This window comes from Nesoenas mayeri (assembly GCF_963082525.1).
Source record: "Nesoenas mayeri genome assembly, chromosome: Z".
In the NCBI taxonomy this organism is placed as follows: Eukaryota; Metazoa; Chordata; class Aves; order Columbiformes; family Columbidae; genus Nesoenas; species Nesoenas mayeri.
The window spans coordinates 13,451,031-13,466,614 of record NC_137542.1 but is presented as its reverse complement, the minus strand read 5'-3'; the positions used below and the strand labels follow the sequence as shown (position 1 = coordinate 13,466,614).

General features: G+C 43.8%; 2 protein-coding genes across 2 annotated transcripts in view; one reads left to right on the top strand and one right to left on the bottom strand.

The window, feature by feature from the left end:
* The window catches only part of B4GALT1 (beta-1,4-galactosyltransferase 1), a 202,947-nt gene that overhangs the window by 69,607 nt on the left and 117,756 nt on the right, over nucleotides 1–15,584 (top strand). The gene's annotated exons all lie outside the window — the stretch shown is intronic.
* DNAJA1 (DnaJ heat shock protein family (Hsp40) member A1) lies at nucleotides 6,977–15,546 on the bottom strand. Its single transcript, XM_080363072.1, has 8 exons — nucleotides 15,290–15,546; nucleotides 14,941–15,118; nucleotides 13,678–13,782; nucleotides 13,294–13,521; nucleotides 11,771–11,885; nucleotides 9,699–9,814; nucleotides 9,051–9,151; nucleotides 6,977–8,341 (listed from the first exon to the last, which is right to left on the bottom strand). The coding sequence occupies exons 1-8, from the start codon at nucleotides 15,419–15,421 to the stop codon at nucleotides 8,123–8,125; spliced, it is 1,194 nt and encodes a 397-aa protein (XP_080219198.1). The 5' UTR covers nucleotides 15,422–15,546; the 3' UTR covers nucleotides 6,977–8,122.

The following is a 15,584-nucleotide window of genomic DNA, read 5'->3' as shown; positions in this document are numbered from 1 at the left end:
ATGCTAAAACATATACATGTAATGGTGTATGGTAAAACGTAGCTTGGCAGTTGGCACAAAGGTACAATGGCAATCTTGATTTTTTTTTTTTTTTTTTATGTAAATGTTAGGGTTTTTTTATTATCTAAGAGGACATTTTCTGTCTGGAGAATCAGCCGGGTGTTTTGCCACTTACTTGTATGTGAGACTCGAACAAGTAAACATATAGTGCAGAGGTGTCAAACTAATTTTCACCAGGGGCCATGTCAGCCTCGTGGTGGCCTTCAAAGGTCCAAATGTTATTTTAGGACTGTATAAACGTAACTGCGCCTATGTTTATATAGTCCTAAAATTACATTTGGCCCTTTGAAGGCAACCGTGAGGCTGATGTGGCCCAGTGTGAAAATGAGTTTGACACCCATGATCTAGTGCTTGAACTAATATTAAAGAAAGCTTTGTTCACCCGTGGGCCTTGCTTTATTCTTCAATTCTTTTTCATGGAGCTGACGAGTTCTGTCATACATAGAGGAGCACAAAATGTTTTGCGGGGGGATCACCATGTAACAAAAGTCTCACACTGTTCATCCTCCTGTTCCTGAACTGGAGATCAATGAATTTCAACCTTACTCAGGTGGAATCAGCTGTCAGTCTGTCTGTGCTTGCAGAATGTATCTGGAAGAGCTACTGCCATATCAGCAAAAATGCAGCACACTTAGGTTCCTGCACAGTTACGTAGGTGGTGGATGTAACTTTTTTTTTATCAGTAATGTTTTGTCCGGGTAACACAAGCCTATAGATAGGGGTGCAGTCCTTCTCCGATACTACTGCCAACTTGCCATCTGTAAAGAAAAATTAAACCCTTCTTTGAGCCCTAGTAAGATTTAGTGAGAGCAGCTGGAAAGTTAAGGAAAAGATACTTTGTGGATATCCTATAAAGCTGCCAAATTCTCCCGAGGTCATAGAGATGACAGTCTCCATGGGTGCCTGCCAGCCGTGTGAATCCTTGATCCTGCACATTGCTGAGGATTTTGAACCACGAGCTCAGACGAGAGGGCCTGCCTCTGATTTGGGGCAGCTGCAACACCAGTGTTCAGTCTCAGGAAGAGAAAGAATGTTGCAGAAATCCGTAGGAAAGATGTCAGAAGTCTGTTATAAATGCTGTTCAGTTACAGCTGCTTTGCACTTTTTGCCTAGCATCTACATGGGTTTCTGGAGTCCTTTTTAAGCATGGTCACTCTAATTCCTCTTGATGGTATGTTCTCTGGATAGCTGTAAACAAACCCTCCAACCTTCTGGATCATGGTGTGAGAGTCAGGCTGAACTAACTTGGATCTGAATGTTGGGGGAAACACAGGCTCTAGGTGAATCCTAAGGGTCATTAAATGCCTTATTTCAGGGGTAGAGTAGGCATCATGTGGGAATTCTTTGGCTCCCCATGGAGCAAGACAGAGGAAGATGGACGCTGCTGAAGTAAAGAGAGCATAACGATTTTTCCTTTAACAGGTATTGCTTGCATTATTAAAGGGAGCAATGAATCCCTCTTTTGTGTCCCTCAGCCTACAAAATGCTCCCTGTGTAGGAACAAGTTATGATACTGCCTCTGCTCTTTTGGGCAGGAAATTGCATTAACTTGTGTGGGAGCAGGCAACTAGTTAAGCTGTGCAAGCTAAATCAAGAAGTAAGTGTTCTTCTAAGTTTTATTCACAGAATGATAGGATGCCTGAGGTTGGAAGGGGTGGAGACTCCACCACCTCCTTAGGCAACCTGTTCAGTCACCCTCACAGTGAAACAGTGTTTCCTGATGTTCAGAGGGAACCTCCTGTGGTTCAGTCTGTGCCCATGGCCTTTGGTCCTGTCCTTGGGCACCACTGGGAAGAGCCTGGCTCCATCTTCTTTGCACGCTCCCTTCAGGGATTTATGTACATTGATAAGATCCCCCTGAGCCTTCTCCAGGCTGAACAGTCCCAGCTCTCTCAGCCTTTCCTCGTGTGAAAGATGCTCCAGTGCCTTCAGCATCTTCATGGCCATTTGCCAGACTGTCTCCAGTATGTCCATGTCTATCTTATACTGGGGAGCTGTGGCCTCACCAGTGCTGAATAGAGGGGAAGGATCACCTCTGTCAACCTGCTGGCAACTGGGATACCAATAACCTTCTTTCCAAAAAGGGCACACCACTGGCACATGCTCAACTTGGTGTCCAAGTGGACTCCCAGGTTCCTTCTCTACCCAGATGCTCTCCAGCTGGGTTGCCCCAGCGTGCACTGGTCCCTGGCGTTGTTCCTCACCAGGTACAGGATTTTGCACTTCCCCTTGTCGAACTTCATGAGGTTCTTGTCATCCCATTTCTCCAGTCTGTCCAGGTCCCTCTGGGTGGCAGCACAACTGTCTCGTACCAGCTATGTCTCCCAGTTTTGTGTCATCTACAGACTTGCTGAGGGTAGACCGTACCATCATCCAGATCGTTACTGGAGATGTTGAACAGGACCGGACCCAGTATTGGCCCCCAGGGTACACTGCCAATTACTGACCTCCAACTAGATGTTGTGCTATCTGTCCCGTCTCAATAGATGGGATGAAGGATGAGTTAACTCTGAATGCAACATGGGCCCTGACTCAACAGATGAGACCAGGTGCGAGTTAACTCTGGGTTAATTCTGCGTGGTTATGCGAAGTGAATGACGGACAATCACCTTCGGGGTCCAATTTATGAGTTTTACTAAAAGTACGTGTTGGAATACTAGTTACAGTGAATAGTGACTTGGCAAATGTATTTTATGATATCACAGAACTTATCAATATATTAACAGCAAGAGTCCTTCCACAAGCAATGTATTGGCAAACATTAGTAGCTACAATACAAAATTTAACAAGGATCCCACAGCAGAGCTTAAGATGATGTTATTCTTATATGTTCAAAAGGAAAAGAGAGAAAGAGAGTGGTAGAGAGGGAGGGAAAACTAAGGTATAAAGAGAGAGAGAAAGAGAGTAATATATCGCCACTCACAGAAGAGGAGACAAAGAAATAGGGATATAGAAAAAAAGGAGAGAAGGAAAGAGCAGAGAGAAAGGAAGAAGGAAAAGTTGATGGATCCAGCCACGCTTACGGCTCCGCAGCGTGGATGATGAGACTTGTATGATGATGTACGGCCTCTGGTGTCCCATGACGAGGATACTGGGGTTTGTAGTTCAGGAGCGCAGCATCCTCCAATGTCTGGTCCAGTTCCCACGGTGAGGCTGATGGGCAGAGGGTCCTCAGGGTGCTGGGTTCAGGTGAGCTTTTTTATAGCTCTCTGAGTAAAGTCTGGGGGGAAGGGGTGATTGCGAAAGATTGACAAGTTTCGACAAGTCCTGGGCCATGTTGAAGGGTCTCAGCCTTTCCCCTTTGTGTGCCACGCTGGGCATATCAGAAGATGGAGCTGTGTGCCATCCAGCACACCCCTCACCTCCAGTATCAGCCAGCTGGCCTGGCCTGTGGCTCGTTAGCTTGTCGTTGATATGTAAATAGCAGTTCACCCCATACTGAATGTGTCATCTCCTGCTACAATGTTTGAGGCATGATTCCTTTCAGCCTTTGACAATCCTGTGGCTGGAGGAACTAGTTTTGCCACAATGTTTTGGCCAGGATCCTTATCAATACACAACACCATCCTCTGGGCCTGGTCATTCAGACGGTTTTCAACCCACCTCACTGCTAATTCATCTCATGTATCAACAACTTCTCTATGAGGATCCTATGGGAGACACTGTCAAAGGCCTTACTGAAGTCCAGGTGGACAATATCCACTGCTCTCCCCTCATCTGCCAGGCCAGCTATTTCATCATAGAACTTTATCAAGTTGGTCAAGCATTACGTCCCCTTGGTGAAGCCATGCTGACTACTACTGATTATTTTCTTGTTGTTGATGTACCTGGAAATGGTTTCCAGGATTAGTTGCTCCATCATCTTCCTGGAGACCAAGGTGATGTTCACTAGGCCTTTAGTATCTTCCTTCTTGAAAAGACAAGTGACATTTATTTTTCACCAGTCTTTGGGCACTTTCCCTGGTTGCCCTGATTGATCAAAGATTATAGTGAGTGGCCTTGCGATGACATCTGCCAGCTCCCACAGCACTTGTGAGTACATCCCATCAGGGCACGTGGACATTTTGCTTGTCTTCCCCGAACTGATCCTCTTCCACCAAAGGTACATCTTCCTTGCTCCAGACCTTCCCCTTGGTCTCTGGGACCTGGGATTCCTGAAGGCCAGTGTTGCTGGTAAGACTGAGGCAAAGAGGGCATTCAGTACCCCAGCTTCTTCTGTGTAACCAGGTGCCCCAATCTCATTTGGCAACGGGCCCACATTTTCCCTAGCCAGTCCCACCTCTGTACTCATAGAAGCCCTTGCCTTTAACATCCCTGAACAGATTAAACTTCAGTTGAGCTTTAGCTTTTGTAACTTCATCCCTGGATGCTCAGACAACATCTTTGTGTTCCTCCCAATTTACCCACCCTTGATTACACCCTCTGGACAGTCCCTTTTTGTGTTTGAATTTGTCCAGGATCTACTTGTTCATCCACACAGACCCCCTGGCATTTTTGCCTGATTCTCTGTTCACTGGGATGGACTGCTCTTGAGCCTGGAAAAGGTGAACCTTGAGTATTAACCAGCTTTCTTGGGCTCGTCTTACCTCCAGGGCCTTATCCCTTAGGATGCTTCCCAGCAGACCTTTGAAGAGACCAAAGTCTGCTCTCCTGAATTCCAGGGTTGAGAGCTTGCTTTTTACCCTCCTCATTCTTCTCAGGATCCTGAACCCCACCATTGCTACAGCCAAAGCTGCCTTTGACCTTCGGAGACTCAGTAAGCCCCTTGTTGGTTAGCACAAGACCCAGCAAAGCACCTCTCCTCCTTGGCTCCTCTATCCTTTGGGTCAAGAAGTTCTCACTGATGCACTCCCAGAACCTCCTGGGCTGATTATGTCCTGCTGTGTTGTCCTTCCAGCAGGTATCAAGGTGGTTGAACTCTTCCCAATCTTTGGGCACTGTAAGAATGCTCATCTTACCCCCTAAGAAAACATGGAACCTGGCATTTCTTTATCTGTGTTTTTGGAAAAGAATGGCTTAAATCAAACCTTCCTTCTCCCATGGTACCTTACTAACACTTGGAGCATCAATCAGTCACAAATGGAAGCAGAAAAACATCTTCCCAGATGAAGTTGCTAATGAAAAAGTCATAGTGCAAGTTGCTTGCATCACACTGTAAACTGAAGCATATTTGGGATTATTGAGTTAACTCCCCTGGGCTTAGCAAACTTCTCTCACTGCTGTTGAGTAGCAGTTAGACAAAGCACAGGAAGGAGAATTAGGGCCCTGAAGTCTTACAGGCAGAAGCAAAAATGACAGCAGGCTCTTAAATGAGTCTGTTGTGGGCATTCTCAGTTTCACAGCAAACCTGTGGAATAGTGGAGCTGCTGGATTTTTTGGGAAAAAGACAAGTCCTGCATGCTTGGTGCATGGTAGAAAGAATCATTGTAACAATCTAGACTATAAACTTGATGATGTGAATTTGTCAATATTGAAACTGAAAGACTGGCAGTAGTTGCAAACATCAACTCAGATTATGGTAGGTTGGATTACTATGTTGGTAGTTACAGAGCAGCTGTTTTGTATCACTGTGTCCTCAATTTCTATATTGTCCTTTCAGTTTATCCCTTGAAATGCAAAACTGTATCCCACACAGAACAAGAAGTCAGGAAAAAATGTCTTATTTCATTTTTCAGTGGCACAGAATGCATTTTGGTGCTTGCTGTAGCTGTGTGACACCTCAGGTTTCACGGGAGAACTAAGCAGCTTCCAAGAGACCACACATTGTACTCAATATCCCCCTTCAAAGTCTGAGGGTGGCTCCTCCTTGCTAGCGCTTTTTGCTGAAGGCTTACTCCACTGCTGCCAGCTTCTTTCTTTTGGGACACAGCTTATGTCAGTCACCACCTCATTTCAAAGCATATTGCTGAACTGCTGGTGTTTCTGCTGCCCTTCCTGCATTAGTAGAGCAGCCCAGAAAAAGATGCTGCTGCCAAGACTTCTGATCAGCCATCCTTCTTGGAAGCTAGACCTGACCTATTCTCTAGACTAGCTGTGGTGTTGTCAAGCTTAACACAGAAATGGCCACTGTGGTCTCAAGAACAAGTCAAGAACAGAAACATTACCTCAGCTGTGCTGATGCAGCTATGGGTGTGGTGAAAGGAAAACTGGTGTTCTGGGGGAAAAAAAAAAAGGCTATAGGAATGCTTATTTATGTAACAGTCATCTGAACCAAAATTATGTCTTGTTGTCACCCTCACAGCACTGCACTGAGTTGGGTTTGCCCCAACTGTTTTAATCCAGTGGTTAAAGAAAAAAACAAACAAACAAGGGTGCTTACTGAACTGAAAACAAGTACCTTATTTTAGTGCTGTTTAGTCTCAAGACCCGTTGTGCAGGAGCCTCAGACCTAGCCAGAGGTAGGATGACTCTCTGGTCCTCTCCTTGACTTAGCCAAACTGTCCCACTGACAGTGCAGAGGCTCCTGCTGGTCACATTTGTACAGCTTACTGATGAGCTCATTCGAGCAGAATTTGGAATGACATTTTGCCTACAGAATTTTATTCCTGCTGAGACAAAGAAAGCAAAAAGGGGAAACATGCAGGGGATCACTACTCTGTAGGTACCTGAAAGGGAACAATGTTCAAGGTAAAAAACCACAGTACCAGCTGTCCTTATAAACTGAAACCCGTAACACAAGAGCTAGAGATGTTTTATAGACTAACAGTTTCCAGATATTCAACTAACATGTGCACTGTCGTGTACAAAGAAAAAAACAAGCCAGAGTTCTCTTCATGACACTTTTGCCTCAAAGCAGTATGAAAAGCATAAGCTCTGTCCCAAGCCAGATGGTAGAACAAGACTAAACTACCACACCAGAGGTTAAATCTGGACCTGTCTTCTCAGCATATTTCCTGAAAGAAGTTTTTTTGCCAAGATGTTTCTGTGAATAGCTGTCTAAAAAGAAGGGGGTGGTGTCTTTAAACCAACATCTAGTCTAAGAAAAGAGGCAATGAACAATTTTGCAATTATATTGGAAATACTTCATCTACAGTAATTAGAACATTCATACAATATTTTTCAAGAGTCAGCTTAAAATAATGCACACAATACATGAACTTCAGAATGTCAGTTGGTTGTGTTCACTGACAGCAAGTTTCTCTCCTCTGCAGGATCACCTATGCCCACCAATGGGGCTGGTACCGCTTTCCATGACACACCACTGAGTGGTATCCAGTTTCAGTAACCAAGGTGGAAGTCAAGCTTCACATGCCAGCAGGCTGACAGGTTCCACACCACATGTGTGCTGATAAAGCCTGGAGGTTTTTACTCATGCACAGCAGTGAAGGAAGCACCTGCAGCAGCCAAGCAACCACTGGCTCTACACGCAGTACGGTGCAGGACAGCAGCCTAAGACTAGTCAGCAATGAACTGCAGAAAGCTTCACATCTAGCTCCAGGGTCAGGACCAAAGCTGACAGAGGCAGGGACTGTCTGACCGTAAGAGCAGCAGCTTCAGAGAGCTTGTGGATCGCATGATTTTAATTGGCCTGTGAAGGCTGATCACATCCTTGTCAGCTTCATGTATTACGTGATTGCACAAGAGCCAGTCCCTATTTAACTAACACCAGTACAAGCCCAAAACATTAACATGTTATCCTAAGTGGTACAAAACTTAACTATATCTTACCATGAACTGTAAATACTTGTGCATACTTTATTAACAGAGTATAAGATCTAAAATTCCCAAAAACAACACCACAGAATCTTAGTTTAAGCCTGGGCAATTAATTGCACACATACAGGAATTGAAAACCTTGGAATAAAATACAAGCAAGTAAGGAAGTTTTCTTGCCCAAGTACAAGTGGTGAAGTGCAATCAACTTCATTTGAGCTTGCATCCTGGAGCTTTATACAAATTGCAAAGTCACTTTAATTACTTAGTTTATTTGCTTATGCTTTTAGAAACAACTATGGCTGGATAGAACAACAGATAGCAAGAATTGAGGGTGAACTGCTTGCAGTCCTCCACTTATCCCCTAATGCGTACAAAACAAGCATCACAAGTTAATTCACTGGCCCATTTATGATGTCTGGCATTGAACACCACCTCTAGGGTGATGCTCATCATCTTCATAGACTTCCCCATTATAGTGGTGTTTTCTTTTTTGAGATGGATCGAAGTCCACTAAATCCACTTGTTCCATTTCCTCAGTTTCTTCTATTTCCTGCCTCATAGGTAGCAGCTTTTCAAGTAAAGACAGCTTGTCTGAGGAGAGGAAGCCACTCTCTGGGAAGTTCACCTGAAATCATCAAGAACCAGGGTTACGTAAGTCTGCCTGAACTGGCCTTTTTCCATCCCACTACAGGTCAAGTATCTGACAGAGTTAGCTTCATCACCACTGATGACTTAAACCCAGTGCTTAAAATAAAATATCTAAGGCTATTTTTTAATGCCTGCAAGAAGTTAGCTTCTAATGCTGGCAACTGAAACAAGTCTTATCCAATATTTCTTCTGCCTCAGGCTGCTCTCTGGAATCACCCTAGAAGCAAAGAACAGGATATACCAACATCAGCGATACAGTTGAATCTCCCTAAAGCCACAGCAGGGTGTGCTGTGGCAGCTCACAGCATCAGCTTCTCTCCAGAGAAGAAATCAGCATTTTCCAGCCTAGCCCCTTGGTCCAGCACAGGGGAAGTTATTAATGCATTCTTCCTACAGGATGATAGAAAGTAAAGAACTTGCCAAACAAACAGAAATTCGCAAGGTATCTGAAGAAATTCTTCCAGTACTTAAAGTTCTTTCAGCACAGAGCGTTCTGGAGTTCTCTCTTTGTTCTGAACTGTAATTCTGTTTGAATGATTACATGTTCTCACCATTGTTAAAACCAAATACCAAACCAGGACATCTGATAATTAGTGTATCTTCTTGTGAGATAATGCTTAGAAGTTAAATTTTGGATGGATATTCAGTGCTGAACGGTTACCATGGAAGTAATTTGATCCACTTACCCTGAATTCTATGATCAGACGTCCTTTTTCATATGGTCTGCGATAAATTGGCATACCTTCATTCAACACACACTTAATAGCCCCATGCTTGACAACTTGGCCTAAAAAACAACAAAAAAAGGGTCCATGCAGGCAACAGGGGCAGAGCTAGTTTTAACTCACTTCAGTATTCAAGTAACCTTCTACATCATGTTTAGACAGTTACACCAATATGTAGTAGTCTAATAGGGATTTACTGCCTGGTCACTTCTGAGTAGGAAAGCAGGCTGATGTCTACATTACGTTCTTGTAACCTTGTTATGCTTCCCAAAGGAAGCATACTTACAAATTTTTAAAGTGCTCCATCAGTTCCAAGGCTGAAAAAGTGGTTGTCAGAGACCCACGGCCTTCAATTCTCATGAAGTATCCTCAGGATACAAGTATGTCCGTGAGGTAAGGTCTGTTACTATATCACGCAAAGAGAAAGTTACTGCTGACTGCTATCCAAAAATTCTTTTTAAAGATTTGTACTGCAAAGACTAGGAAAAATAAGCTTGATACCAGCACACATCCCTTGTACATCAGCATCGGATGTTTCTGCTCCTTTAAACTTGCAGCTTACATTCACTGTATGCTTGGACTTCTAGCAGAAAGCAAAGCAACACTTACCAGGATGGGAAGTAATAATAATAGTTCTATTATCCAGCGTTGTGATAGGTTTTTGAAAGCCACATAGTGCTTCAACCAGTTGAATATCCATAGACATAAGAAGGTCTTCATCTCGTCTAAGAAAGAAACAATCAATAACAGCCACAGAGAGGGAGATGCAGTAAAAGGAATCATACCCAACTTCACTATTTAACTTGTAAAGGACAATAATTCTAATGGAAGCCTGGGCAATTAAATGAATACTACTGAACATACATGCAGCACCTCAAGCCAGCAATTGCAGGAATGGCAGCCACGCTGAACATAAATATAAGCAAGTCTAGCACAGAAATGTTTATTGAAGAGAAGTAAATACAGCAAAGCTCACTTGCAATCAGTTTCACTTCACCACTCCTTCCCAATTCTAGGAAGAAGTTCTCTCTTAGCCTCCTAAATGTTGCAACTGGGACAACTAATCCTTTCCTTTATGTAGATTAATACTTTCATAAGTGCACGAGGTAGCTCTACATTATTCTGTTACACTTGGTCTCTGAAGATCTGGTACTAGGGAAGTTTGAACAGGTGATGGCCACTCTGGGTTATGATGTTATGAAAGCAACAAGAGGTATCTGGAAAACATAATGTAATTGTTTTAACTGCTTATGGTGACTTCAGCATGCAAGCACTAGAGATGTCTGCATGTCAAAGGCTACAAAACCCTTCAGCCTATTCAAAGAACTTGGTTATTTCACTCACTCTGTTTTAAATGTGTCTCAAAGGAGACCTGCCTGAAAAGTTAATTTTAGGCTGCAACAGGTTAGAAGCAATATTGCACTTGTCCAGAGCAGCACAACCTCAGCATAACCCCTTAAGACCAGTAATATCAAGGGTTATCTAAGGACACTAGAAATGAAGGCAGTGGGCAGAAAGATGGACAAAAATAAGCCAGCGGAGTTGTGACTTCCAGTTCCAGGTAACTGTGCAAACAGTCTGGCCCAGACTGTCCCTTTGGCATAGCTGATTCAGTATCTGGTTTCACTGGAAGTTAAGAAAAATCAGCTAAGTAAGCTTATCCAAAGCAAACACAACTGATTCTTAACCTGTGAGCTCAGTGTTCTTTGGCATAGAGTTCTGGCACCAACATCCAGTGCTCAGCACCACACAGGACAGTTGGGCAAATCAGCTGCGGGTTTCCCAAGGAGCTCTGACTCACCATTCCTATTTACAAGTACAATGTCCATGGTCGGTGCTGAGACAAATGCTATCTCTACGTCCATCGATTCTCTTGTTACTGCTCTGAACAGAAACCGCAAGACACCAAGTGCAACAAATTTCTGAGAGATGACCGGTGTTGCTTTTAATTGGACCAAAATGTACTGGGCAGACCCATTTCGCAAACAGTAACTTGAAACAAGGAGGGCTGCAACACCAAGCAGTACTGCCCAGTAACACTAAATACTTGACACATGGTCAACACTGCTTGACTCACTTTTACTTTCGCAAGAAAAAACAGACAGGACAGACTACACTGACGAGTGCACTCACGCAGGAAATTAGTGTGGGAAACCACCTTTGGTCAGAAGGATGCATGCTCTATTCAGTAAGTTTGTCATAAATAAGATTCCTGAGCAAAAGTAAACACACTGCAAGTGTTATGTGCCTTGAAGCCAAGTGGGCAATGAACAGCTCCCTACACTAAATGGTAATTTTCTGAAGTGATGGAATGCTATCCTAGAAGGAGCAAGGAAATAATCTGAGGCATTTGCATCTACTAAACAGAATACTGGTATTTTAAGAGTTCTTAAAATTCCAAGATCTGTAAATGGTTTTGTTTACCTTCCACCCCTTTCCACCGCCAAACCTCACAAAAGAATATGTTCTGCTACCCGAACACAAGTGGCTATGACTAGTTGGACCAGGATTCCTCCACACCTCAGTGTTCCTTTGGCCACCCAAACAAACCCACAGTTGAGTTCTAGCCACATGATCCTATCTACTGATATTTCCAGTAGATAAAAAAGGTGAGTTGTAACCCAGGACGCATGTGGACAAACATCTCAGGAGTTAACACAAAGGACGCCCAGAGTTTTTACCTTGTAAATACAGAGTGGTCTTTTTGATCCAGGACAATAATAATGTCCCCTGGCTCTAGTCCTGGCTCTTGGTCACCTTCACCATGGAATGTTATTTTCTGACCATCCTTCATTCCTGTTGCAGAAAGCCAACAAAAAAAATTGTTCATCCTTTTAAGTAAACAGCAGAAATAAGAAATATTTTTACAGGCACAAGCTGGTACCAGGAGATCTCTGTATCTTTAAGCTACACCATCTGGACCTTCTCTGGAAGCATTCATAATATTTTTTTTTTTAATCCACTCATATGTCCAACAGATTTTAGTTGTGCCAGCGTGAACTGTGTCTCAAGGTCATTAAAATTTACCGTAGCATAAAAGGTTCACCCGCCAGGATAAAGTCCTTAGGGAAACAATATCAAACCAGCTTTTATCATATAAACAAGTACTAAAATAAAAACAGAAACACTACATACAAAATACAATTTAAGAACAAGCAACTGATCACTTTCTTCAGTTTTATAAATATATGTGGCAAGGCTACTTATGAAACATGATCTCAGTGCCTGCACAGTGCAAGACTGTAATTGTCACATAAGAAAGCCATTTCACCCACACAAGTCTCTGTACTAAAAATTCTAGCTGCCTCATGCTAGCTCAGTCTGTTTTTCTACAAGGAAAGGAAAATAAACTAGTCCCAGTTATTTCCCTCACTAAAATGTATATAACATATTCCCACTAGCCCTTGTATTTCGTGTTAGTGTACAATTTTCCCTATTAAAACAAATCCAGGCATTGCATAAGATGTGTTTACACCTACAGCAGTTGCAGGTGATAATCAGGCACAAGTCTGTAGCAGCCATGTGCTTGTCAGCTCGCTCTGCCTTACAAGTAGCACTACTCCAGAGACTTCTCCCACCAGCTTCTTTCTGAGCAGCCTCCTCAGCAGAGAGGCACCTGTGACTCAATGCTGTTGCGTTCTCTCATCACCATGAGGGTTTGTGTATTGAATTGCATTTTGCCAGGCAAAGAGCACCTGCATGGTGCAGCACTGTCAGGGTTGCATAGCAAACAGAGTTCTAAGCATGAGAGGCTTAGTACTGTCTCTGCACCCCATTGCTATAGCAGACCTGGTTCCCCTTCACACTGAAACACAGTAGAAGTGATCGAGTCTGCAGGGTTTCCCTACAGGCAGAGAAAACTGATTAGGCAAACTGAGCCAATAAGTGATGAGATTTTAATCAGTCCAGTCACCTGGACAAGACGCGTGCTTATAAGGTTGCTCAAATGTATTTCACTACTTACAATACTGCAGGTTCTCAGTTATGTGCAAAAGTACTAGATGCAAAGACAGAAGCAATCAATCTTCCCCAAAATAAGTCTCCTACTTTTTAAAGGCAGCAATAGGCAATTTTACTGTGTATACATATTCAGCAATGTTACTCACCAAATCAACATCATGCATTTAATAAAGCTTCTGTTTTAGTGCTGCAAAGTCAGTCAGTATATCCAAGTTCAAGACTTCAACTTAGTAAGAGACCTCACCTTTGTCAATGTGAACTTCTAATATCTTCTTCTCCCTAATAATTTTTCTGCCAGTGCAGCTCTTACAGCGGTCCTTGGGGCTGATGCGCTCTCCATGCCCCTGACACTCCATACACACAGACTGGATTTGTTGCACCATTCCTGGCCCAATCTGGTGAATTCTGATCTGCATGCCTGTTCCTCTGCAGTTAGGACAGCACTCTACCGCCCCTTTCTTGCCACCACGACCTGAGGAGAATGAAAATTTAGAGATGGATGGTAACGCGTTGCCAGAAAAAAAAAAAAAAAAACAAAACCAAACAAACCAACAATAAAATCCCTAAACCAAAACAAAACCTGAAAGCTTTAGAATCAACTTGTGCTTGGTTTTAGTTTCACCGTTACCTTCACATTTGTCACAGATAACATTCTTCTGCAGTGCAAGTTTCCTGGTTGCACCATTGTACATATCTTCTAAACTGACTGACAGCTGATGGACCACATTTTTGCCTGTAAAAGAAACCAGATTATTTACTTAAGGTTGAAAGCTTGGTCTCCAAGTAACAGTAAAATTCCCATGTCTCTATGCTCAAGTCATGACAAAACAAGTCTATGAACTTTAACATCCTATTTTAATATAGCTTTATCTTGTTTTGCTGATATTAGACAATAGCCCCTTCCTATCTGATGTCCAATTAGGTAACAATTCAAATGGCTTTGTTGGTAACAGTTCTCTATTAGAATAAGTCAGACTCTTCTATGAAAGCATAAACTGTAACAGAAACCAAGTATGTAGAACCTCAGGTTTAAGTTTCACCATGCAGGCTTTCATTTTAAACGAAGTTACTGACTGTGTCACCTGCAAGGAAGTAGGAGAAACGCACTTTCTTCCTCTCACAGGGGGACTTTCTGGAAACTGAAATAACTACATTTTTTACACGCAGCAATTAACTAGAACTTCAGCTACTGCCGGCTTAATTTTGTAAACGATACAAAGTTCTGGGTTACTAGGAATATTTTGATACAACACTGTAACATTTTGACACAAATCTTCTTTTATCACCACTTCTACACCAAGAAGGGATGGGGTCAGCATCGCTCAAACAGTTTAACTAACACCAGAGTCTTTCCCAGTGTGATTACTCTGGAGTTTAATTTCTGAGCAGTATTTTATTGCAGCTTCTACTCAACTGCACTGAACAGCACAGGAAAACAAAAAGGTTTCACACACTCAATCTGAACTGGCTATCTTATTTAGATACTAGTTACTTGCAATTAAAGACCAAATTCACATTCAGACGCTACACTTCCACTAGCTCAGTTAAAAAAATCACTTTAAGGTATGTTACCTTATTCCACTTCCTCTTTAGCCTATTAGAAGCTGAGCTTATGCTCAGATAAATGCTTTTCAAACATGAAATCTGGTTAGTTATTAACATGAAACAGTGCACAAGAGACCACTGTATGAACCAAATGCCTTCCCCTGTTTGTTTCAAGGGTTAAGGGATAGGGAAAATGTTTCCTTCCATATTAAGATCAAGCCTGTAATTTCATTTTGACGCTATTTAAAGTCTTATGTGTATGGCATTCTCCTCAGAGCCTCTGATCCAGTCTGCCACAGCAATCACGCTGTAAAGTCTGGTATAGTGTCAGCAGACGGCACATTACCTCTCCTCTCTCTCTGCATCCTCCCTCCGCCGCCAAAGAACATATCGAATATGTCCATGGGTGACCCGAAGCCACCACCAGAGCCACCCTCTTTGATGGCCTGCTCGCCTCCTTTGTCATACAGGTCCCTCTTCTTCGGGTCGGAGAGCACTTCGTAAGCTTGGGAAATCTGCTTGAACTGCGAGAGACAAACACCGCGCCTCAGCCACCCGGGCCCGCAAACCCGAGCAGCCCCCGAACGCCGCGCCGCCTAGCCCGCCGCCCTCCCGCCCTCCAAACCTTCCCCGGCCGGACCCTCGCCCTCCTGCCAGGACCCCGCGCCAGCCGGCCCCGCCGCCCCGGCACAGACCTTCTCGCCCTCATTGGGGTTTTTGTCAGGGTGGTACTTCAGCGCCAGCTTTCGGTAGGCCTTCTTCAGCTCCTCGGCGGAGGCATTGGGCTTCACGCCCAGCACATCGTAGTAAGTAGTCTCCTTCACCATGGCGGAGGGCGGCCGCTGAGCACCGGGCGGTCCCGCACCCCACGGCGGCTGCTCGCCCAGCGCCGATCCCGACTTTTCTGGAAAGTTCCGAGCCGGTGCCGCATCCGGGCGCTTTTGAGCCGGCACCGCCCCGCCCCGGAAGTCCCACCCCGCCCGCCGTCAG

Bases quoted from the DNA above. Each gene is read 5' to 3' on its own strand.
- DNAJA1 (XM_080363072.1), bottom strand. From the start codon at position 15,421: ATGGTGAAGGAGACTACTTACTACGATGTGCTGGGCGTGAAGCCCAAT. The intron at 13,522-13,677 runs GTAACGGTGAAA...CATTCTCCTCAG, and splicing joins TATCTGTGACAAATGTGAAG to GTCGTGGTGGCAAGAAAGGG. The intron at 11,886-13,293 runs GTGAGGTCTCTT...TTTCTGCAACAG, and splicing joins AGAAGTTCACATTGACAAAG to GAATGAAGGATGGTCAGAAA.